This window comes from Urocampus carinirostris, chromosome 16, assembly GCF_059441175.1.
Source record: "Urocampus carinirostris isolate Australia breed hairy pipefish chromosome 16, RoL_Ucar_1.0, whole genome shotgun sequence".
Taxonomy (NCBI): domain Eukaryota; kingdom Metazoa; phylum Chordata; class Actinopteri; order Syngnathiformes; family Syngnathidae; genus Urocampus; species Urocampus carinirostris.
Genome location: NC_142364.1, coordinates 23,883,789 through 23,907,722, shown reverse-complemented (window position 1 = coordinate 23,907,722; position 23,934 = coordinate 23,883,789). Strand labels below are relative to the sequence as shown.

General features: G+C 38.7%; 1 protein-coding gene across 10 annotated transcripts in view; it reads left to right on the top strand.

Moving 5' to 3' along the window:
- dnm1a (dynamin 1a) overlaps window positions 1-20,153 on the top strand; it is a 78,653-nt gene extending 58,500 nt beyond the window's left edge. For 6 of the 10 annotated variants that reach the window (XM_088356068.1, XM_088356075.1, XM_088356073.1 and 3 more), the window contains 7 exons: window positions 3,540-3,649; window positions 5,312-5,423; window positions 5,534-5,548; window positions 7,829-7,999; window positions 8,073-8,314; window positions 11,056-11,238; window positions 16,335-20,153. In XM_088356068.1, the coding sequence (XP_088212194.1) occupies window positions 3,540-3,649; window positions 5,312-5,423; window positions 5,534-5,548; window positions 7,829-7,999; window positions 8,073-8,314; window positions 11,056-11,238; window positions 16,335-16,365 (864 nt within the window). In that variant the 3' untranslated portion in view covers window positions 16,366-20,153. Of the gene's footprint in view, window positions 1-3,539; window positions 3,650-5,311; window positions 5,424-5,533; window positions 5,549-7,828; window positions 8,000-8,072; window positions 8,315-11,055; window positions 11,243-13,271; window positions 13,309-16,334 lie in introns of those variants that run through there. The other 4 variants (XM_088356071.1, XM_088356070.1, XM_088356069.1 and 1 more) reach the window with 4 other exon arrangements.
- Window positions 20,154-23,934: the final 3,781 nt, after the last annotated feature.

The following is a 23,934-nucleotide window of genomic DNA, read 5'->3' as shown; positions in this document are numbered from 1 at the left end:
TTAGTTTTTATTGCACTCTTTTTATTTCACTATTGTTATGATGCACTATAGCAGGAGTGTCAAACTCATTTTAACTCGAGGCCCACACGATAGAACAAACATTCTCTCGGGAGCCGGACTAGTAGATTACAGAGAACGAAAAAGAGCGAGAAAGAAATAAGAGAATGAGAGGGAGAGAAAAAGAGAGAGGTTGGGACAAAGAAAGAGAAAGCGAGAGAGAGAGAGAGAGAGAGAAAGAGAGAGAGAGAACATGAGAAACAAAAGAGTTGAAAAGAGAAATAGTGAGAAAGGAAAAGAAAGAAAGAGAGAAATGAAGAAGTCCAAAGAGAAATAGAAAGAGAGAGTGGGAGAGAAGGAGAGAAAAGAGAAGGAAAGAAAGAGAGAAGGCGAAAGCGAAAGCGAAAAAGAGAAAAGGAAAAAAGGAAGAGAGAGCAAAATAAGGTCAAAAGACACAGAGAGAGAAAAAGACAGAGAGAGAGAGAGAGAGAGAGAGAGAGAGAGAGAGAGAGAGAGAGAGAGAGAGAGAGAGAGAGAGAGAGAGAGAGAGAGAGAGAGAGAGAGAGAGAGAGAGAGAGAGAGAGAGAGAGAGAGAGAGAGAGAGAGAGAGAGAGAGAGAGAGAGAAAACTTTAAGTGGACATATTAAAACTTATAGCTCATTTTTCTCTTGCACTTTTGGATTCAATCCCTTAGCACGCCGTATGTTTGACACCTCTGCACTATAGTATAATTGCACTATTATTTTAACTTATGGAAGTCTCTAAGCACTACATTGTAAATATGTTTCCCTATATATCCTAACAGTCCTTTATCTTATTTTTCTCTTTAAAGTCTTTATTCCTTGTTTACTTTAGAGTGTCATGTCCAATCTCGTACAATGCTTCACAATGACAACAAAGACAATTCAATAATAAGCAAAATCTAATGTACTTTCTCATAAACATGCTTTTATGTAAAAACTAAGAGATTGACCATGGGATATTAAGCACATTTAGACGCGCTTTGATCGCCACCTTGTTACCACAGAAGCAAGAATGACCATTTTGCCAAGGTGCTTGTCCTGGTGTTGGTTGTAGCACTTAAATTCCACAACTGGGCCCTGCATGCGATTGTCGCCACGTCCCGTGATTAAGGCATTTTCAAATGTTTTGCCCCACTGTTTTTCTTCACTAGCCACTCATGTTAGCCACTTGGCTGCAGACTATGGCTCGTCGCTAGCGGCTACTGATATTTTTAGTTTCTCTTTGTAAATAAAGCTTGCTTTATCCTATAGTTACACTATCTTTCCACAGCTGGTCATGAAGGTGAACATTGCTGTCATCCGTGTTTCAGGGTCGCAACATTTGACAAATCCAATCTGTGAATGGAATTTTTAGTAGCTTTTCCCGCTAACCGCTCATGTTAACCACTTACATAAGCCCAGAACAACTCCAGCTCTTCACTCTATTCAGCTGCTTCGAGTGTATCCAGCTACCGATTTTTGTAGTCGCTACAACACTAGCTTCCCCGTTCTGCTGGCGCCTGAAATTAATCTTTGCCGTCGCAATAATATTTGATATTCGGCTACTGAATTTGAATGAAAGCGGTGTGTCTTCTTTAAATGCATACTCTTCAAGAACCATTCTAAGCGACAACGACCTCCTGTGGTGAATTATACACATTTTCACTTTAGGTTATTAAAGCCAATGTTGGATTGTGTATATAATGCTATTTATTTATTTAAGTAAAGTTTTATATATATATATATATATATATATATATATATATATATATATATATATATATATATATATATATATATATATATATATATATATATATATATATATATATATATATATTTATATGTGTGTGTGTGTGTGTGTATGTACAGTGCATCCGGGAAGTATTCACAGCGCTTCACTTTTTCCACATTTTGTTATGTTACAGCCTCATTCCAAATTGTATTAATTTAATCTCTTATCTCAAAATTCTACACAAAATACTCCATTATGAAGTTTTTTTTTTTAATTTTTTTGAATTGATTAAAAATAGAAAACTAAGAAATCACATTTACATAAGTATTCACAGCCTTTGCCATGAAGCTCAAAATTGAGCTCAGGTGCATTTTTTTCCCACTGATCATCCTTGAGATCCATCTACAGCTTAATTGGAGTCCACCTGCAGTAAATTCAGTTGATTGGACATGATTTGGAAAGGCACACACCTGTCTATATAAGGTCCGACAGTTGAGTGTGCATGTCCGAGCACAAACACCAAGCATTAAGTCAAAAGAACTGTCTGTAGAACCTGCGAGACAGGATTGTATTGAGGCACAAATCTGGGGAAGGATACAGAAAAATTTCTGCTGCTTTTAAGGTACCAATGAGCACAGTGGCCTCCATTATTCATAAATGGAAGACATTTGGAACCACCAGGACTCTTCCTAGAGCTGGCCGGCCTTCTAAACTGAGCGATCGGGGAAGAAGGGCCTTAGTCAGGGAGGTGACCAAGAACCCAATGGTCACTCTGTTAGATCTCCAGCGTTCCTCTGTGGAGAGAGGAGAGCCTTCCAGAAGGACAACCATCTCTGCAGCAATCCACCATTTAGGCCCGTATGGTAGAGTGGCCAGACGAAAGCCACTCCTTAGTAAAAGGAACATGGAAGCCCGTCTGGGATTTGTCAAAAAGCACCTGAATGAATCTCAGACCATGAGAAACAAAATTCTCTGGTCTGATGAGACAAAGATTGAACTCTTTGGCGTGAATGCCAGAGGAAACCAGGCACCGCTCATCACCAGACCAATACCATCCCTACAGTGAAGCATGGTGGTGGCAGCATCATGCTGTGGGGATGTTTTTTCAGCAGCAGGAACTGGTAGACTAGTCAGGATAGAAGGAAAAATAAATGCAGCAATATATAGAGATATCCTGGATGAAAACCTGCTCCAGAGCGCTCTTGACCTCAGGCTGGGGCGAAGGTTCATTTTTCAGCAGGACAACAACCCAAAGCACACAGCCAAGATCTCAAAAAATTGGCTTCAGAAGCACTCCATGAATGTCCTGGAGTGGCCCAGCCAGAGTCCAGACTTGAATCCGCTCGAACATCTCTGGAGAGATCTGAAAATGGCTGTGCACAAACGTCTCCCATCCAACCTGATTGAGCTTGAGACCTATTGCAAAGAAGAATGGGCAAAACTGCCTAAAGATAGGTGTGCTAAACTTGTGGGATCATATTCAAAAAGACTTGAGGCTGTATTTGCTGCCAAAGGTGGATCAACAAAGTATTAAGCAAAGGCTGTGAATACTTATGTAAATGTGATTTCTTAGTTTTCTTTTTTTAATAAATTCAAAAAAAGTTAAAAAAATAACTTTTTCACATTGTCATAATGGAGTATTTTGTGTAGAATTTTGAGATAAGAGATTAAATTAATACAATTTGGAATGAGGCTGTAACATAACAAAATGTGGAAAAAGTGAAGCGCTCTGAATACTTTCCAGATGCACTGTATGTATGTATCTATATCAGTTGTTACAATCAATTATCTGTCTTCCCCTACAGGAAAAGGAGAAGAAGTACATGCTTCAGGTGGACAACTTGAGGCTGAGGGATGTGGAGAAAGGCTTCATGTCAAGCAAGCACATTTTTGCCCTCTTCAATACTGAGCAAAGGTTCCATCCCGTTTATATCTTCTTTTTTTCTGATGATATTGTCCATTACTTTCATTTTAATCAGCAAACATGTTATCAGTAAAATATAGTTGTTGCTTTTGATGATAAAGCAGCTAGTTAATATATTTAGCAAAATGGGTAATTTCTAGACTTTTTCTTTCATTCGATTGAGCAGGGGTCGGAAACGTTTTTGATCCGAAAAGCCATAAAAGCAAAACAGTTTGATTTTTTCTTTTTCTTTTTTTGGGGGGGCGGGGGGACACCATATGTTTTAAGACAAAAATCAACAAAACTCGCAAAACCCTCACTTCAGATAAAAGCTTACTCTTCTGCACATTTTATTATACTGTGTGATCTTTAATTATTTGATAAAATCTATGAAACAATAATAATGTCCGAGCCCGTGTTCCGTAAGAATATAAATGCACCACTTAAAATGTGTCTCCCTCCCACAGTTATTTAAGAGTGTTGAGGTTCATTTTTGTCCTAAATAATGGTTTTAAAACAAAGTGCAAGCAAACTTCTTTGTAAAAATGTCACAAAATATTGCAAACGAGGATACCAACGTATTTACCCTTAGTGCAGACGGTGCTGGGTGAAGAGTAGAAGTAGTAGCTCTGTCCATTCCTACCGCTCACCGAAACAAACTGCTCTGGGTGCTTTGCTAGAGCTGCTGGGTATCTAAAGTTTGTTTTGTAGCTATTCATCATAAAATGCCTCAACAATAAACAGATTGTTTACTGAGCACCCATATAAAGGATTATTCAGCTGTTTACAGACAAAACGGGGTCTGTTGGTGTGACAGCTTGACTGTAAACTGTTGATAAAAGTCTGTCCTATATATATTGGATGAAACCAAGTTTATGGTAATTTTGTCAGAGCTTCACACGTCCTACAATTGGCTCAGTTTGAAACAAAACAATAGGTAATCATGTGATATATTTCATCTCCGAGCCATATGTACTGATGAAAAGACCCATTTAGGGCCCGCGAGCCATAGGTTCCCAACCCCTGTGATAGAGCAAAATATATTAATGAAAAAAAAAAATGCATGCGTGATCTCTGCTTTTGCTGTATTTTTCTAAGCTGTATTTGCTGATGATAGATTTGCTACAGTGGGAAATCTTGAGCCACTAACCGTACATAAATAATTTTTTTTTTTTTTGCTGAAGGGATTTACTATTTACCAGAGTAGGGATCCAAAACTATGTTAAAACCCTTGATAGGAAACAAAAAATTGTTTGAAATTATTTAGCCCCTTTATGTGGTTAAAAAATGTTATTCATAAAAAGAAAAACAATATTAATTCAGCAAAAATGCATGAACTATGATATAAACATTTTTTTTTTCAAATACTTGTATTTAATGAAATTTGCATTTATTTAACATAGCATGATCCTCACCTCAATGTACATAGTTGCCGGCCATCTTGCTGCTATGGGTACCCAAAAACCTCATAAGGTCGGGGAAAAAAATGAGAAATAAAATGATGCCTTTTGGTCACTTTTTTTCTTGTGCTTTATAGCACTCATTTTGGTTGCACTATGCCATACAGCGACAATTCGTGGTCATATAATACACAGTGTCCCTTAAAGAGTTGAAATTATATTTATGACTAATGAAGAAGAAACTTGATGCATGTCTTATGCTTACCAAACACAGAAATGTGTACAAGGACTACCGGCAGCTGGAGTTGGCCTGCGAAAATCAGGAGGACGTTGACGCTTGGAAGGCGTCCTTCCTGCGTGCCGGGGTGTACCCTGAACGCGTCACGGTAAATAATGTGATATTTTGGTTTTTATGAAGTCTCTTAAGTCAAAAGTATTGACTCTTTAAAATGTTTTTTTCTATGTCTGTTTTCTCCATCGCTGTTTGGCCTGTTAGGAAAAGGAAGGGAAGGTACGTGCGTTTGTTTTACACCTCGACTCTTCACTGTTTGCTGCATCGGAAAAACAGTTGGATTAAGAGTGGAGTAATCCACTAATTGGGTTCATTTGATTGAGTTTCCTGAGTTGTTTTGGACAAACAAACCCAAAAAACTGAGATAAATAATACATTTTGGTCAAGTAGACTGATTCATCGATTCATTCAACCCAGGTTGCTATTTCAAGGTTTTGTTTCTTTTGACCCCAAATCCTGTTTGCAGTTTAGTTTAGTTTGTGTTCAATTTAGGTAAAGTTCATTTTTGTCGGATTTTCTTCTTAGTTTTCTTTTGTTTTGCTGTGAAAACAACCCCCAAGTTGGTTAGTTATTATTGAGAAACCCCACAAAACAAAAGAATCATGGTTTAACATGAAACACTAATATTGAAATTGAGTTTAAAACAAAGCCACTACTTCTGTTAATTTCACCTAAATACCTGTATTTCTATTATATTTTATTTCGTTTGAATCCTATTTTCTAAGTAAAACAACCCAAGTACAATTTCGTCATCTGATCAATACAAAACCAAAACCCGGGTTTTTTTTATACAATTTTTTTATACAAAATGAAAAACAGAATTAGGGTGGCTATTCGCCAAAACACACATCAAAAATGGGGCATTTCTTCTTCACCCATTTAAAATTGTTTATGTTTATTCCAACAACCCCAAATTTGTGTAATTGGGGAAAAAGCATGATAACTGATAGGTTATTTGTAAAAACAACTAGTTTATTTTGTCTAAGTGCTCCACATCATCGATAGTACTAACTATTTGGATCATTGTTAAAAATAAACAAACAAAAAGCGTGTGTCATTTTGTCCCAAATGACCCAAAAAATTAAGTCGTCTTGTGTGACCCGTCCTAAATTGCTATTGTTTATTTAAACAATCCAACAATTGGGTAAATAGGTGAAAAATATATCATATTATTCTTTGTTGCACCCAATTGGGTCCTTGTAAACACAACCTGGGTCATTATGTTTGAAACTAACTAAAAAAAATCTGATACTTTTGTAAAAAAACAACTTATACCATGTAGTGCAGAGTGGGCAAAATACAGCCTGCGGGCCACATGCTCGTCAGGCTTTTGCATTCAGCCTGCCAAACGAAAATGGTCAAAGTATAATGACAATATATGAAGTACTACTAAGAAACAATATTTTTCGCTGACATTTCTTTTCACATTATCCCTTTGTATGTCTACAACAGAAATGCTCCTACAGAAAAACTACAAAATTACTACAAAACTCAATATAAAATGTAATACTTAAAATTGGGGACCTAATAGATTATTTTGCTTTCATTCTAAAAAGACAATATACTACAGAAAAACGACAAAAATACAACTCAAGTAATATTGCAAAACTACTAAAGAAAAACGACAAAAATACCATTATGGAAATACTACAGAAATACTACAAAACACTACAATGGAAGTCCTTCAAAAATACCTCTGTCAAAATATTACAAAATTACCACTACAGTAATACTGTAATAGTCAATTCATGTTTATTTGTATAGCCCTTAATCTTAAGGAGTCTCAAAGGGCTGCACAGACCACAGATTATTGCAAACTACAGACTATTATTACACCATCCCCTGATCTAAAACCTACATGAGGGCAAGGAAAAACCCAAAAACCTCAACAGGAGGAAATGAAGAAACCTTGAGACGAAAATTGATGTTGATGTTTAGTCTGATTATGTAGAAAAATACTATTACAGAAATATTATGACAGAAATACTACAAAAATACAACTACATTAATACTACACGACTACTACAGATATACAAAAATATTTTGGAATTTCAACAAAAATAATAGTATGGAAATACTAAACAAACAAAATAACTGTAAAACTACAAAAATACTACAGAAATACAAAACCCAACAGCAGAATTACTATAAAATTACTAAAATGCACAACTACAGTAATGCTAAAAAACTAAATATCAAATGTTGTTTTCATTAACAGAAAACATATTTATTATTTTGCTTTTATCGTAGGTGTTTCAAAACAAATTTGATGAAACTAATCTATTTAAAAACAAATATCAAGAATTATAACATGGCATGTCTGCATGTATATTCATTTCGAAATTAAAACATTGGATAGGTCTCCGGGATTGGCCCCTTGGCCAAATGTTTTTAACCCAATGTTGCCTGCCACTCCGTATAGGTGCCCACCCCTGATTTAGTTTTTGCACTCTAAGACTAAACTTAGGTCTGATTTATTCCCTTGCTGCTTTACGACAGAGCGACACCGGAGATGAAAACGGCTCTGACAGTTTCATGAACAGCATGGACCCCCAACTGGAGCGCCAAGTGGAGACCATCCGCAACCTGGTTGACTCTTACATGGCCATCGTCAACAAAACAGTCCGTGACCTGATGCCCAAGACCATCATGCACCTCATGATTAATAACGTGAGGTTTTCTTTTTCTGTCTGGGTCTGTAACATTTATGAAACACGTGTTAACGTTCGCTGACATTATCCAGGTTAAAGAATTCATAAACGCCGAGCTGCTGGCCCAGTTGTACTCGTGCGGCGACCAGAACGTGCTGATGGAGGAATCTCAGGAGCAGGCTCAACACCGTGACGAAATGTTGAGGATGTATCATGCTTTAAGTGAAGCCCTCCACATCATTGGCGACATAAGCACCACAACTGTCTCCACTTCCATGCCGCCACCCGTGGATGACTCCTGGTTGCAGGTCCAGAGGACTGGCTCCGGGGGAAGGTGAGGAAACAGGGTATAAGGCAGGGGTGGCGAACAAATTTGGCACAAAGACCCAAAATTTTTAACTGTGAGAGTCAAGAGCCACACCAAGCACTTGAGACTGTCTTTTTACCTGGCTTTTCAAGGTGCTCCATTTTTGCTTGCGTAGTTCAGTACTTTTGGGGAATTCTGTGTCAATATTAGCATGGGCTGTGCTAAAATGACGCTGAAGATTTGAAGTCTTGAAATGGGATAACGTGGTACTGCGTTATGAACAGAGTGATTCGCCATTCCGCTCAACAAAAAAAGTAAGCATCTTCCCATTCTTCCTGAAATGCCCTGCGTTCATCTTCATATTTCCGTTTCGCTTTGCATTTTGCCATTTTGGCAATGAGGGTTACAGTCTGCACGCTCATGAAATATTTACTTAATTTCCCGGCATTAGACATAACCTACGTAGATGATTGGCAGTCAGTTATGTGTCCGGAGCAGCATAAAAACAACAATTCTGCCAAATTAATTTCAAAATATTATTTATTATTTGTTATTAACTCTGACAAATTCGAGTGTGTTTTAAGAGGGGAGAAAAACTAAACATGAAACGAGGCAAAGAGACACGTGTTCGCCACCCCTGGTATAAGGTATAAAAAGCTTTCATTTAGAAGAGGTTATTACTTTCTCTACGCAGAATAGTTGAGGCTCTTGCCCTGAGGTCTCTAACACCTGAGTAGCCAGCACACAGGTTCTGAAGATAGCTCACCAATTATGGGTTATTGCCATTTTCTAGGAAATATTATTTCTAACTGACATGTTGTGTTTGTGGTTGAATAATCTTCTAATAATTGTGACCTGGTAATAACATTGTAAAAACAAAATAGTCAAGTCAAGTCAAGTCATGTTTATTTGTGATGCCCTTAATCACAAAGAGTCTCAAAGGGCTGCACGGATAAAAGACTATTGCAACTACAGACTATTATGACACCATCCCCTGATCTAACACCTACACGAGGGCAAAAACTGTAATACACACATATTGTCAACATAAAATATAGGATATTCATATGCTATAGAATGGAAGTGTGTTTAAAACTTGGATTTAAACATTTCCAGTAATAATATAAGTTATTTTACAAAGATATTAAAATTTTAGGCCTTTGTACCAATTGGTAACAAAAAGTAGCTCTCAGGTTCAAAACAGGTTGGTGAACCCTGTTCACCATTTCTTGCTTGAAGAAGACAATGAAAAATTGCCTTTATTAGCTTTGGTAGCAACGTGTGATAAAGACTTTGAAGAGAAAAAAATGATAAAAGACTAAAGACTATCAGGATAAATAAGCAAAAAAGAAAATGATTACATTATAGATCAGAAAAAAGTTAGACTAAGTTATAACAATAATTCAATGAATAAGAAGAGTGCATTGTAACAATAGTGCAAACAATTGTAAGTGCAATAACATTTAGCAGCAGCAATTTTAGAAACCCAATATAATTCACAAGGTATTTTTATATTCAGGGCAGCACGGCGGCGCAGTGGTTAGCGCGTGTCCTGAGGCCGTGAGATCAAACCTCCTGTGTGGAGTTTGCATGTTCTCTCCGTGCTTGCGTGGGTTTCTTCCGGGCACTCCGGTTTCCTCCCACATTCCAAAAACATGCATGTCAGGTTAATTGGCCGGTCCAAATTGTCCCTAGGTGTGAATGAGCGAGCGAATTGTCTGTGCCTGTGTGCCCTGCAACTGGCTGGCAACCAGTTCAGGGTGTCCCCTGCCCACTGCCCGAAGATAGCTGGGATGGGCTCCAGCACCCCCCGCGACCCTACTGAGAATAAGTGGTACAGATAATGGATGGATGGATATATATATATTCACAGTTTTGTACAATAGTAAATATTGGTTCAAAGAGCCTTTATGCTTTATTTTCCATTGTGTCAATATGCTCTTATATCACTTTTATCAGGCCTGTTTGGGCGGAACAAACCCCCAAAAAGATGAAAAAAAGAAGACTTTATTAAAGCGCGTCAAAGAAATCCATGCAAATCATGTGTTACTCTGCCGCCGTCTTCTGGCTTAAAGTCATCAATGCAGCCTTAAGTTTTTAAATGCCACACCCCACTTGTAAGCAGGCGCAACCCTCAGTCTGACAAAATGTTGTCCCCCACAAAAAAACAAGCAGCCATCAAAACTACTGGAAGGTGTTGCAACATATCTAAAAATTGGCTGGATACTATACACAAACTTCAGAAGATGTGATTGAAAGAGTTCTAACTGCTTTCTAGGGGAGCCCCTGTAAATCGATCGGAAGAGCGAGTAGGGAACTTCAGTGCCCTACAGAAGCGTTTTGGGGTCTCTTAATGTTTTACAAGCTACAGTTTTTCCAACAGTCCTGGCCATCCAGATCTCCAGATCTCACACCTAGTGATTTCTTTTTTGGGGGATTTGTGAAATGATTGGTGTACGTGCTCCCAATTCCAAGAATTGTGAATAGATTTAAGGCACGGACAACAGAAGCTGTTGCAATCATTGAGAATTTGTTTGGCAAGTGTTTGAATATCAGCTTGATGTGAGTTGTGTGAGTAATGGTGCTCACATTAAATATATTTAAACGTTTTATGTAAAAATTGAGATTACAAGCTTTCTGAATATACCAGAAGTGTTTCTATATACTTAATAAGTTCTGTGATAGTCAATGTTAAAATGTGCCCAAGACTTTTTGGAACACCCTGGATTTGACACAAATAAAATCTTCACCGTTCTTTTCATCACCAGGTCACCAGCCACCAGTCCAACTCCTAACCGCCGGGCACCCCCGGCTCGCCCCGTCTCTCGTGGCCCTCCTCCAGCCGGGGGCCCCCCGGTACCGTCCCGCCCTGGGGCTTCTCCAGACCCCTACAGCGGGCCGCCACCTAGCGTGCCCTCTCGACCCAACCGCGCACCCCCCAGTGTGCCCAGGTGAGTTAAAATTGAAGTCGTTGTGTTTTTCTGAGAAATTAGTAGGATTTCGTGCCAAAAAAATTGTATTTATTTTCAACAGCAAGTCAAATTCAGTTAGTGATTTCCTGTTGAGCACTGGGAATTTCTTAACTCGGACACAATCATCAGACACAAAATTAGGGACTGTTTTTGTTAGGTCTAGGAATAATAAGTACATTTTTTAAAAACACCAAAACAGGGTAATGCCCGAGTCAATAAAAGGTAGAGTTAGACAGGATTCTAGTATATTATTTTTCCACGAGAACAAAAAAAGTAACGGCGGTACAAGAAAGAATGAATGAATGAACAAACCAAATCTTGTTCTGTGGGTAGATACTTTTGCTCATTTTAATTTTTTCCAAACTTATTTGTGTATTAGTTTTTCCACCTAAAATTTATACGCATTTTACAATAATATTAATATATATATATTGATTTTTTTCTGGACTTTGTAGTAATAATACTAAAGAAATTATACGTACTTTAAAAAATAATAATGGGAAAAAATGTAAGAATATTATTATTTTTATCGTGTTATTGAAAAGAACTTTGTGGTTTTAACCACTCTAGGAATGATTCTCTTTTTTTCTCATTTGATAGGGAAAATACAGTTTTTTTTGATTTAGTAAAATAAGAAAGAAAATATTTTTAAGTTAGTTAAGATATATTTCCTTTTAAACAGAATATTTTATGAATTGACTTCAGGTATTCATTTTGCAGGGTTGGAACCAGGGAAAAGTAATGTAATTAATAGAATTTTATTAATTTTATCATGTTATTAAACAATTTTATGCAAAGATTTTGAAAATGTTACCACAGTTTTGACAAGATATAAATATGTTAAAGTACTACAAGACAAAAACTAATTTTCCATCACAATGAAATATTTTATTCATTGTATTTTATTTTTTATTTTTTATTTAAGTTCAGTGTATGAACCGGAAGCATGGAAAATAATCTCATCTCATTAGCCGTACCGCTTATCCTCATCAGGGTTGCGGAGGGGCTGGAGCCCATCCCAGCCATCTTCGGGCAGTGGGCAGGGGACACCCTGAACTGGTTGCCAGCCAATCGCAGGGCACACAGGGACAGACAACTCATTCGCTCATTCACACCTAGGGACAATTTGGACCGGCCAATTCACCTGAAATGCATGTTTTTGGAATGTGGGAGGAAACCGGAGTGCCCGGAGGAAACCCACGCAAGCACGGGGAGAACATACAAACTCCGCACAGAAAGTCTGGAGCTGGATTCGAACCCACGACAGGTTCCCATGACATGAACTGTGCCGCACAAGCGCTAACCACTGCGCCGCCGTGCTGCCCATGGAAAATAATATGAGAAAAAATAAATGTAACATCATTTTATCGTTTTTATCATGTTACCTAAAACATTATTAAGAAATGATTTTTAACATCTTATGATTATTTTTGTCGTATTTGACAAGAAGTGAAATGTAGGAAAATAAGAAAAATAACACATTAAGTAGCACCTCAAGTGTTTCTAAATAATAGAGATAATGCTGGTATACGGGCAACACCGTCACATATCATACATAGTCTTTACAGCCCTTTTGCGACTTTTTATGATCAAGGGCTATACAAATAAACTTGACTTGACCTTCCAACAAAACCTTACATTTTATTTTATCAAATTTGATTAATGTAATTATATTTATTTTATCTATTGTATCTATTCATTTTGTAGTGTAGAAACAGGAACAGGGAAATAATTGCTCAACGTCTTGGCCCCTAGATGCTAGGCGAAATTTACTGTGCCCTGTCATTGGTGTCCCATCGACCAATTGAAAAAAATGTCTCTTGAAAGCCACGTCTACTGAACTGTATAATTCACAACAGAAAAGGTTGTTTTGATCTTCAATTGGAAAAAGCAAACAATATGTAAGTACTGTTATAAATTGCTTATTGTGTATGATTTCCTACTAAATTCTCCTGAGAATAAGTGTTGAGAATGTTGAAAAGAAACTGGTGTGGCTCCTCTGTGTCGCTAAGGGGGATGTGAAGACACCTGGATGAGAGCGTAAAGGAGGTAAATCAAAAACCAGGATTACTAGCCGAAAAAGAGCAATCGATCGTACGCAAGCCGGCAACCACGTCCTTGTGTTAGCATGACAGACGAGAAGGAACACAAAACCCATTTTGTTTTCCCACTCCATCCCATTCGCTAGCTGCTAACCTTATAGGCAACTGTGCCTAGCAAAAGGATTGCCCCCTCGATTACTTTTAGTCAAATTGCTATATTTCAGGCTTCAGACCTAAAGCTAAAAACTGAAATTATTTTCAAAAAATCAACAATATATGAGATGCAATTGGGAAGTGGAACAAGGATATTTAAGCATTTTATATTATATTTACAACAGGGTGAAAAACGGAAAGTAGGAGTTAAAAAAGTTTGTCCCCGAATTCTCTAAGCAGACAACTGACGCCAGAAGAACCCTGTTGAATGATCCAATGTCAACCCAAATGACTAATAATGCAAACTAGAGTGTATTAAGTCTCAGTTTAAATGCTCTTGCTCTGTAATGGGCTAAGAGGTCTGTGAAAGAAGACACAAGAGACCAAATAGCATTTTGAAAACCAAAGAACACAACGGGCAGGTCCAGGATAAAGTTATGGAAAAGTTCAAAGCAGAAATGGGATACAAGAAGATTTCACAACATTAGCACTTCTCCCAGATCACCGTGCAAGCAATAATATTAAAATGGAGAGAGTATAAAAGGACTGAAAATCTACCACGTCCCTCTAAACCTTGGGCCAAACAAGGAGAAAACTAATCAGTGAAGCAGTCAAAAGGCCCATGATCACATTGGATGACTGGCAGGCATACGCAGCTGAATTGGGACAATCTGTGGATAAGACAACTATTAGTCATACTCTGCATAAATCTGCCCTTTACTGGAGAGTGGCAAGAAAAAGCCCTTTCCAAAAGGCATGAAAAGACCCGTTTGGCGTTTACAAAGAGCCACATGGGAGACACAATTAACATGTGGAACAAGGTGCTCTGCTCAGATGAGACCAAAGTGTAACTTTTTAGGGCTGAAGTGTTACATTTGGAGTAAGAGTAACACTGCACATCACCGTGAAAACACCATTCCCACTGTCAAACATGGTGGCGGCAGCAACATGCTCTGGACTGGCTTATTGTCAGCAGGGCCAGGGAAGATTGTTCGAGTTGATGCGAAGATGGATGGAGCAAAATACAATGAGGGGTTCTTGCATAAAATCAGTTGAAGTCTGCAAGAGACCTGAGAATGAGGCACAGGTTCATCTTCCCTCAGGACAACAACTCTTAACATTAAGCAAAATCTACAATTAAATGGTTTAAAAGCAACAATATAAAGGTGTAAGAATGGCAAAGTCTGGAACTCAATCATATAGAGCATCTGTGAAAAGCTCCGAAAAGTGCTGTGCACAAACGATCACCATCAAATGTTAAGGAACTTGAGCTGTTTTGTAAGAAGAAATTGGTAAATATTTCTGTTTCAAGATGTCATAACCCAAAAGACTTTCGACTGTGATCGCAGCAAAAGGAACACCTTCTTTTCAATGTTTGCATTTATAAGCACAATATAAAGTGTGGGATAAATTTGGTTTATTATCACGATTGGGTCTCACATGTTGTTGATTCTTGGAAATGATGTGTTTTTTATCTATAAGTTTGAAGCCTGAAATAAGACAATATGTCAAAACGTTCTTGTGGGGGCAATCCTTTTGCAAGGCACTGTAACTCTACCGCTTCTCGCTTACTCATCCATCCCTCCTCATTCTTTCTTACTCTTCCGCTTCCTTTCCGCCGCTCGACCACGCTTCCACAGAATCACAATCACTGACCGGTGAGGACTAAAACCGGCCCGTTATGTCGGTGCTGTCCAACATTTTCTCCATTAGCATCGGTCACGGCTGCCTTCCTCATTCTTCTCCTCCTCTTTCACTCATTTATTTTGTTTTTCTCAAATCATGTTTTGAGGGGCCTCTTTTTTGGGTGCTGCATGGAAACACACGCACGCACACCAACAGGGTGTTGCGTGAACTTTTAATATAAGCCTGACCCCGAAAGAGCTCCCTGATCGACTCTTAGCCTCCATTTTGTCGGTGTTTTGTGTCATTGTCTGTGTGGGATGTGACTTGATTTTCCGTTTGGTATTGTTTGTCGTTACATAGTGAAACAAAACTAATTCACATGAAGCAGATGTATTTGTTGGCTAGCCATTATTATCTATTTACCGTACATTCTGGACCTAGGAGCGCACCTGATTTAAAGCAGCATGCGCATATTTAAGTAAGAAATTCAACTTTTTTTTTGTACAAGCCGCATCAGATTTTAAGCCGCAAGCTTAAAAAGCCATAAATATGAATTTATTCACTTCCATTTCTTCTAATTTAAAGGAAACGGCGGGGAAATGTCTAGTACAGAAAAGTAATAGGGTAGTGTCGTTGATATGACACCGAAGTAAACCACCATTGAAACTTTGATTCCCTGCTTTAGATGGTGAAAACTGCAAAAGTACAATGCAATGCATTGAGACCATGTGCCAAAAAAATAACGAAAATAATATATATTACAATATACTGTATAATCGTTTATATATCATATTAACACTTGGAAACCTACGGCATTGACTTGTTTATCCCTCATTTATAAAAAACCTTTTTAATTTCCTCCTCAATCTAAATATTGAAGTTTTTTTTAAATATATTGCCAGCGCTTTTAATAATCGATTTTATCGGTTCGTTGTTGCAGCCCTCAACGTATACACTGCTAGCTAGTTTATTTGTGTAGATACTCCTATTTTTACAGTTCTGTAGGCAATCAGAATCATAATCTTGCAAATAAACAGCATGTCACATTATGACCATAGGTTTTTATTGACATGCTAAGCTAGGCTAACTAGATGTTAGCATCTAACACAAAGACTTTGTTCCAAATAGTTGTTGTATTAGCAACTTGATCGCAGTTTGCAACTTTTCAACACAAGGTGGCGCTCTCCCCTTCCCGAATCAGCAGACGCTAACCCCAATGTGTGTTTCCGCCCTCTTTGTGTGCCCCCAAAACAGTCGGAGACCCCCACCTTCACCGACCCACTAGACCTCCGAGCTCATCCTCCCTTTCTCCTCCCCATCTTCCTCTCCGGCCGAACGCCGCCACTTTCCTGTCTCCTGCAACGATGGCTTACCTCCAAAACCTCAAATAGCGCCACATACAGCCAGATACATGCACAACACCTACACGCACGTGCACACTGTAAATGTATGTAAGACTAGAGTTTAAAACTGTTGTGAAGATAGGCTAACCACTTTAACTTGAAATAAGAATAATACGCACTATAAGGCTCACCGGATTATAAGGCGCACCTTCAAAAATACATTTTCCAGATAGAAGGTGCACTGGACTATAAGCCACACAGATTTAACATTACAGTCAGAGTTACCGTCGTTGTTGCACTTTTTATATATGAGTGCAATGATTGAGTCGAATAATGTCGCTGACTAAGATAGCAAAACCTTACATGCAACAGGAATCGAACCCAGGTTGCGGCTATGAAAGTGCAGAATCTTAACCATTAGACCACCATTGATACAGATGTCACTTTACGAGTCATTTGATATTATCTCATTATCACACTATTTTTACTCATGTGCCAGAAACGAACGTTAGGGAATGGAAAAAAACGGAAAGTCGTCCTGAAAGATATAAATAAACACAAAAAAGCACGGCGAGGGAAATAACTCTTTGATGTGTCTAATAACAAATCGGACTTTGCGTTTATATCTTTCAAGACCACTATTTGTTTCATTCATTCCTTGTTTTTTGGCACTGTAAACATAGTGTGATAATGAGATAAAATCGAATGCCTTTTCATATATTTACCTATATCACTGGTGGGTTTTGGCGCTCTTACTGCCGTCATCCAGGTTCAATTCCGATTACAGAGGTTTGTGTTTTATTAAGCGATGTTTTTCGCTTGATCAGTCATTGTGCAAATACGGCTTATTCCATGAAACCTTGTGTAGTATCGCGGACAAATAAATACTGTGTGCAGTTCCAATTGTATCCACATATAAGGCACACTTTCACATTTATGGTCCATTTGGGGTTTTTAGGTGCGCCTAATACTCCAGATAATACCGTACTCATGTCGGAAAGCTAGATTTGATTTTCAGGTAGCCACAGACACATGCCGCGTGCATGCCGCACTATCAGTTGCCACAAAAAATGAACTGTTGATGTATTTATTGTGTGTTGTGAATGACGTGGGTGGCGGTTTGTTAGCATGCAAGTTGTCAAAGAAGTTTTAAGAAGAGATGCAAAAAAATAAAGCAAAACGACTCTAATGTGGAGTTTTTACAACCACGACAACAATAATAATAAACAAATCACGGTGTTGCTATGTTTAAATCGTCTTTGTTTTTACACGTTTTTAGCACATATCGCTTCACATCCATTTTTAGCCATTGCACAGTTATATGCTAATTACTTTGATATCCTTTTAAAATACTGTGATCCTTCACGACTGCACAAGTTGAAAAATATTCATTTAACATTTTTAAAAATAATAAACAAAATTCCAAGCCTTGCTGCCTGTGTCACTGGATGCAAGATTGCATTCCTATTTACAGTTAGGGCCATTAAAGTGTGCCACTGAGGCCTGCCTAAAATGAACTGCACCCCTTTGGCTGTGATCCATTTTCCCCGTCAACTATTTCTGAGAGTGAGAGGCAAAAAAGACAACTTTGTCCCAAGCGTGGTGGCTCCTTCTGTATGCTCTTACCACCTGAAATGAACAACACTCGTGCGGCCACGGCAGATTATCCCCGTTCACATATTGCTATGAACAGGAACCCGCGGAGCACGTTTTTATCCGGCCTGGTAGCCCTTTTTTGCCTTTCTATCACGAGAAAATAAGCTGCACTCGTCTATCATCCCTGATCACATTTTGTGGCTAGCTACGACTGGCAAAATATACTTTTGTCGGGTGTGGTGGTTATTTTTTCTAGTTCTTTCCACCAAAAAGTAAACTGCACTCGCTCTGACGCAATCCATTATCCCCAATTGCATATTTCTGCAAGCAGGTTCTGGCAAAGCACATGTTTGTCTGGCCTTGCAGCTCATTTTTGCCATTTTGTCCATCAAAATGTGAACTGAATTTGCTCTCCGCGATCGGTCGACTAATGCTGTGAGCGAGGTTCATAAGAGCGGATTTTTTTTAGGGCATCGCAGCTCTCTTTTACCATTATTTTTTCCTAAAATAGCCTGGTGACACCTTTTGGCTGTTATACCCACCAAAAAGTGAACTGCACTCTTGCGGCACAATCTATTATCACTGATTCCATATTGCTGTGAGCACAGACCAGCAAAGTGCACTTTTTTGGGCCCAATAACTCCTTTTTTGCTGTTATTTCCATTTAAAATGGCTGTGATCCATTATCTCGGTCGACCATTGCAAAGGCAAGGCCTGGCTGAGCGTTTTTTTTTTTTATCATTCTTTGATTCAAGCCACAGAAATGTTTCGTTTTTTGCCACCCTAAAATGAACCGCACTGTTTTGGCCGCGATCCGTTATTCCTAGTCGACAATTGCTGAGAGTGAGAGCCGAAACACAAAATTTGTGTTGCAACTCATGAGTTGCGGCTCTTTTTGGGGTTTTTTTATTTCCGCCTAAAAATGAAAAGCACCTTAGCGGCCCCAATACATTATCCCAGGTCGACTATTACTGCTACCAGGGGTTTCAGAGCGCGTGTTAAAAATCCTGGGGAGTGTTAGTTCGCTCATTTTTGCATATCACATTTTGTTCCCAATAACCACGATAAACAAGGGATACACTATAACAATGAGTTTGGTAATGGCCGATACTTGGCGATGTTTTATCTTCAAACATTTCCCCTTGTAACTAAAGATGAGATAAAAAGCAAGTTTTTGCTTGTTGGCTTGGATGATGACCATTTCTATGACGTCATCTGACCATATATGGTTATCTGACACGTTGTCTTCCCGTTGTTGTGCAGCAGGCCAACAAATGGCGCTGTTCACTTTTTTTCGCGTACTCTTTTCATCACTTCATCACTTACTCGTTCACTCTACAGAAGCTATGCAAAGCAGGAAGTGCCTCCTCCCTCCCTCCCCCTCACTTTAAGTTCATTCAACGAAACTGTTACCTGATCAAGGCGGGATACATATAAAAAGTGCAATATGGTAGCATGTTTCTGTGCCCCTGTATGCCCCTTCCTTCGTTTATATGACTTTTTTGTTCATTGAATTGATGATATACCCCTTTCTTTCTGCTTTATTTTTGTTTGTTTGTTGGCAGTGGTCACGGGGGGTGAGTGAGAGGATGCGTTCCATGTTCGCCATTTTCTGTGTGCTCTTAGTTTGTGTCGTGTTTCAGGTCATCAACAACCCCACCCCCTATGCATCTCATCCCTGCAAAACAAAACAAAAAACCTAGCATCCTCACTTGTGATTTACAAACTGTACATCGTTGACGATGGGACATATCCCTACTGTTATTCTGTAAATGTACATATGTGTCGTGCATCTTACTGTTTTAAAGCCCCCCCCAAAATAAATATAACCCCCCTTTTTTGGGACCCTTTGATTCAGACAACCCTGCTTTAAGAAGTTGTGTATTTATTGTATGAGGTTTATTCGTGTTTAACTTAAAACATGTATTGCAGTGATGTATGTAAATGGGTTTTGGTGGAATGTTTGATAATGTAGTGTAGCAGAGAGATCGTGTCGTTTGATTTTCCTCATCGTTACTGCGCCTGCGCAACAATGTACTGATTCTGTGTGGATGCAACCATCACGACTGCACCCTGCAGGGCTGCTGTGACATTGTTCACGCGTACGAAATAAAACTGCAGTGTACCGACCAGATTTGGTGTCCTGGTAATTGTTTCTTAAATAAGGATGACCCATTACTGTACTGGATGTTGTACGACAGTGGGACTACTATGTAATGCAGGGGTCGGGAACCTATGGCTCGCGAGCCATATATGGCTCTTTCTATGAGTACCTGTGGCTCTGAGACAAATTTGATTGCATGCAAAATTTCTCCATCTTGTCCTAAACTCTGATTCGTCTATCCTATTAAGTTACACGCAAAGCCAAACCGAAATTTATTGAGAAATGATTACTTCGCAGTATATATATGGCACGTTTTTCACTACAATTTACAGTCAAGGTGTCACACAAAAAAATGGGAAAAAAAACTCGTTTTAGCTGTACAACGCTAAAGAATCCTTTATATAAAAGTTCACTATGTAATCTGTGTTCAGTGTTCAGATACCTTATGATGAATCCACAGAACTGTAAATACGCCAAAACACCAGAAGAGAACTTAGTCATTTGATTGGGTGAGTGGGAAGGATGGGTGGAGCTATGCAAAAAGTACAAGCACTCCTTCCCATCTCTCGCCAAAGGTAAGCACATAAGGCTCCCTATTCTCAGAATGTTGTGACGTTTTTACAAAATAAATGCTTGCATCTGGTTTTGAAACCAACATGTATGATAAAAAAGGGTCAACAGGAGTTTAACCGATCTTGAGTAATTGCAAGAAAGAGACAAGTTTAAAGTGGTATGTTTGTTGATTTTGGGACAGGGGCTCTGGCATTATCTGCTTCACGACTGGATCCACGCATCGGCCCGGTATTGCAGTACCTCCGGGAACGGTGCATTCGCAATGATCGCAGCATGGCTTTAGGACTACGACCTTAGCTTGGCCTTTTGGCTGAGAGTAAGTGTCCCGGCTCCTAGGCTTTGTAGCGTATTATGAACTGACCGATAACGGATAATGGATAATGAATAACGAAGATAGATCAATAACCCTTAAAAACCCCAAAACCCCCTGTCCGGCTGTGATTTTTGGACTGTGGACTTTGATGAAGGACGCTAGGACCTTAGCTTAGCCTTTTGGCTGAGAGTAAGTGTCCCGGCTCCTAGGCTTTGTAGCGTATAATGAACTGACCGATAATGGATAATGAATAACGAAGATAGAACAATAAGCCTTAAATACCCCAAAACCCCCTCTGTCCACTCCACGCATCGGCCCGGTATTGCAGTACCTCCGGGAACGGTGCATTCGCAATGATCGCAGCAAGGCTTTAGGGCTAGGACCTTAGCTTGGCCTTTTGGCTGAGAGTAAGTGTCCCGGCTCCTTGGCGTTGTAGCGTATTATGAACTGACCGATAATGGATAATGAATAACGAAGATAGAACAATAACCCTTAAACCCCCCCCCCCCCCCCCCCTTTCATAATTTTTATCAAATCATCAAAAATAAATGTGCTGAAGACTAAGCTTTTGTCTGGGGCGCGGGTTTAGCAATTTTGTAAATTTGTCTCATAATATATGGTGTGGCTCTTTCCCAAAATAAAATTAATATTTTTTGCTTTTATGGCTCTTTGAGTCCAAAAGGTTCCCGACCCCTGATGTAATGAATCATTCCTAATACACGTGGACGATTTTTTTTTCATTATAAAACTCAATATTAACTTTCCTTTTGGGATTATGTTGCGAAGAAGCATTCCCAAAAATAAATTATAAATACTATAAATATATATATATATATATATATATATATATATATATATATAAACAGTATTCCAGATATGAACCAGATGTTTTTAAGGGCACTTGTATAATAGCTCTACCTAGTGGGCAAACGACACATTACAGAGTAAATATTGTATGAAATTTAGATAAATGGTTAATGGTTTGCATTTATATAGCGCTTTTCAAGTCAATGAAGGCCTCCCAAAGCGCTTTACAATGTGCTTCACACTTACCCGTTCACACACACCAATAGGGAGTCAGCCATGCAAGGCGCCTACCTGCTTATTGGGGGCATTAGGGATTCAATTCTATAGATAGATAGATAGATAGATAGATACTTTATTCATCCCCGCAGGGAAATTCACATTTCCAGCAGCATCCCTGAGCTGAGAACAATACAATAATAAAGCAAAGAGAATACAATATACAAATACCCAATGTGACGTGCAAATGCCCACTGTAGCGTGTTATATAGAATATCTAATTAGTGCTACACAGAATACATATTGCAATAAAATTCGGTAATATGCAATGTAGGGGGTGTGGTTTAATGTGGGCTTTTACTCTGCCGGGTAGAGTTAAAGAGCCTCATGGCATGAGGAAGAAAAGGTCTCTTCAGTCTGTCCGTGGTACAAGACAGTGACAGCAGTCTGTCGCTGAAACTGCTCTTCTGTCTGGAGATAATGCTGTGTAGTGGATGTGATGGATTGTCCATGATTGACCGCAGCTTTTCCAGTGCCCGTCTCTCAGCTACTGTTGTCAGGCTGTCCAGCTCTGTGCCCACAACAGAGCTTGCTTTTTTTGTCTGTGCAATCATTTATAAAAAAAAAAAAAACAGCAGGCCTACAAAATACCCAAATTGAAATGGCAATATGGTTAGTGTGGGGGGTCTAAGGCTGCCTTAGTGGTTCCCCGGAAAGTTTTAAGATTTTTTTTTAAATAGAAAAAGATAAGGCAGGGTAATATTTGTATTTATTTTGTGAAGGTTTTTGTAGGACAAACATGACAAAATATTCTAAGCGTTTTTGAATGCTTTAAATAGATTTAGAATATTAATATAAACAAATGACTAATTTATGCATGAATGCGCTTTTGACCAAAAAGGCAAAGGGAAATGTTTTCTTTCGCCAAAAAAGTTGGATTTCTCAATTTGCTGAACTTGCTCTGGACCCTTATAGGGTTCTTTGGCACGCCCTAGTGGCTCCCTGGCGCTTTTTCAAAAATGTTTGACAATGGAAAAATATATGGTTTCTATAAAAAGGCAAACTCGACACATTTTTTATGTTTTCTTATGAAAATATAATGGCGATCAAAATTACAGAACATGTTATCCTGGAAGGGGGATTACCTCATGTGTGGTCCCTTCTCAATGTTTCCTTATACACCTCATATTGAGGTTTTGAGTTTTTCCTTGCACTCAAGTAGGGTTTAGATCAGTGGATGGTTAAATAATTAATAATAAGTAGGTTGCAATAGTCTGATCAGCCCTTTGAGACTTCTTGTGATTTAGGGCTATACAAATAAACATGACTTGACTTTTAATTTAAATTATATCCGTATGAGCCGCTTTATTTTTTGCAGCTCAAGTTTACACCTATATGATTTTATTGGTCCATTACAGAGCTTTCCAAATTTTGGATCGCTGATCCTTGGGTTAGTGTAATCCTTCGTGAAGCAGTTATTTTTTGTTACTGGTTGGCGCTAAGGGCAACCAGTTTTACATGCACTCCTAAAACAAATTTTATAATTATCATGTTATTCCTAGGTTGCATTTACTAGTAAACCTTACCTGGGCTCAGTCAACCGAGTTAGAAAACAAATTTCCGGGAAAATCACGACACATCAGTGGTGAGCGGAGAATGCAGACTGCTCGGGAGTTCTTAGGGTGCCACCTAGTGGTCTTGGGCATCATGTTAGTGACCCCTGGTCTCGTGGCTAAAGAAATTAGAAAGTACGCACTTTAGACCAGCAATTCGCTAAAGTTAAAACGAATGGTTTACCTCATTTCAGTTGTGAAACCATATATTCTAGTATTTATGTTTTATTTAAAAAAAGTTTATTTGTTCTGGGTTTTATTTTTTAAATCCAACATTTGCTCTTACTTT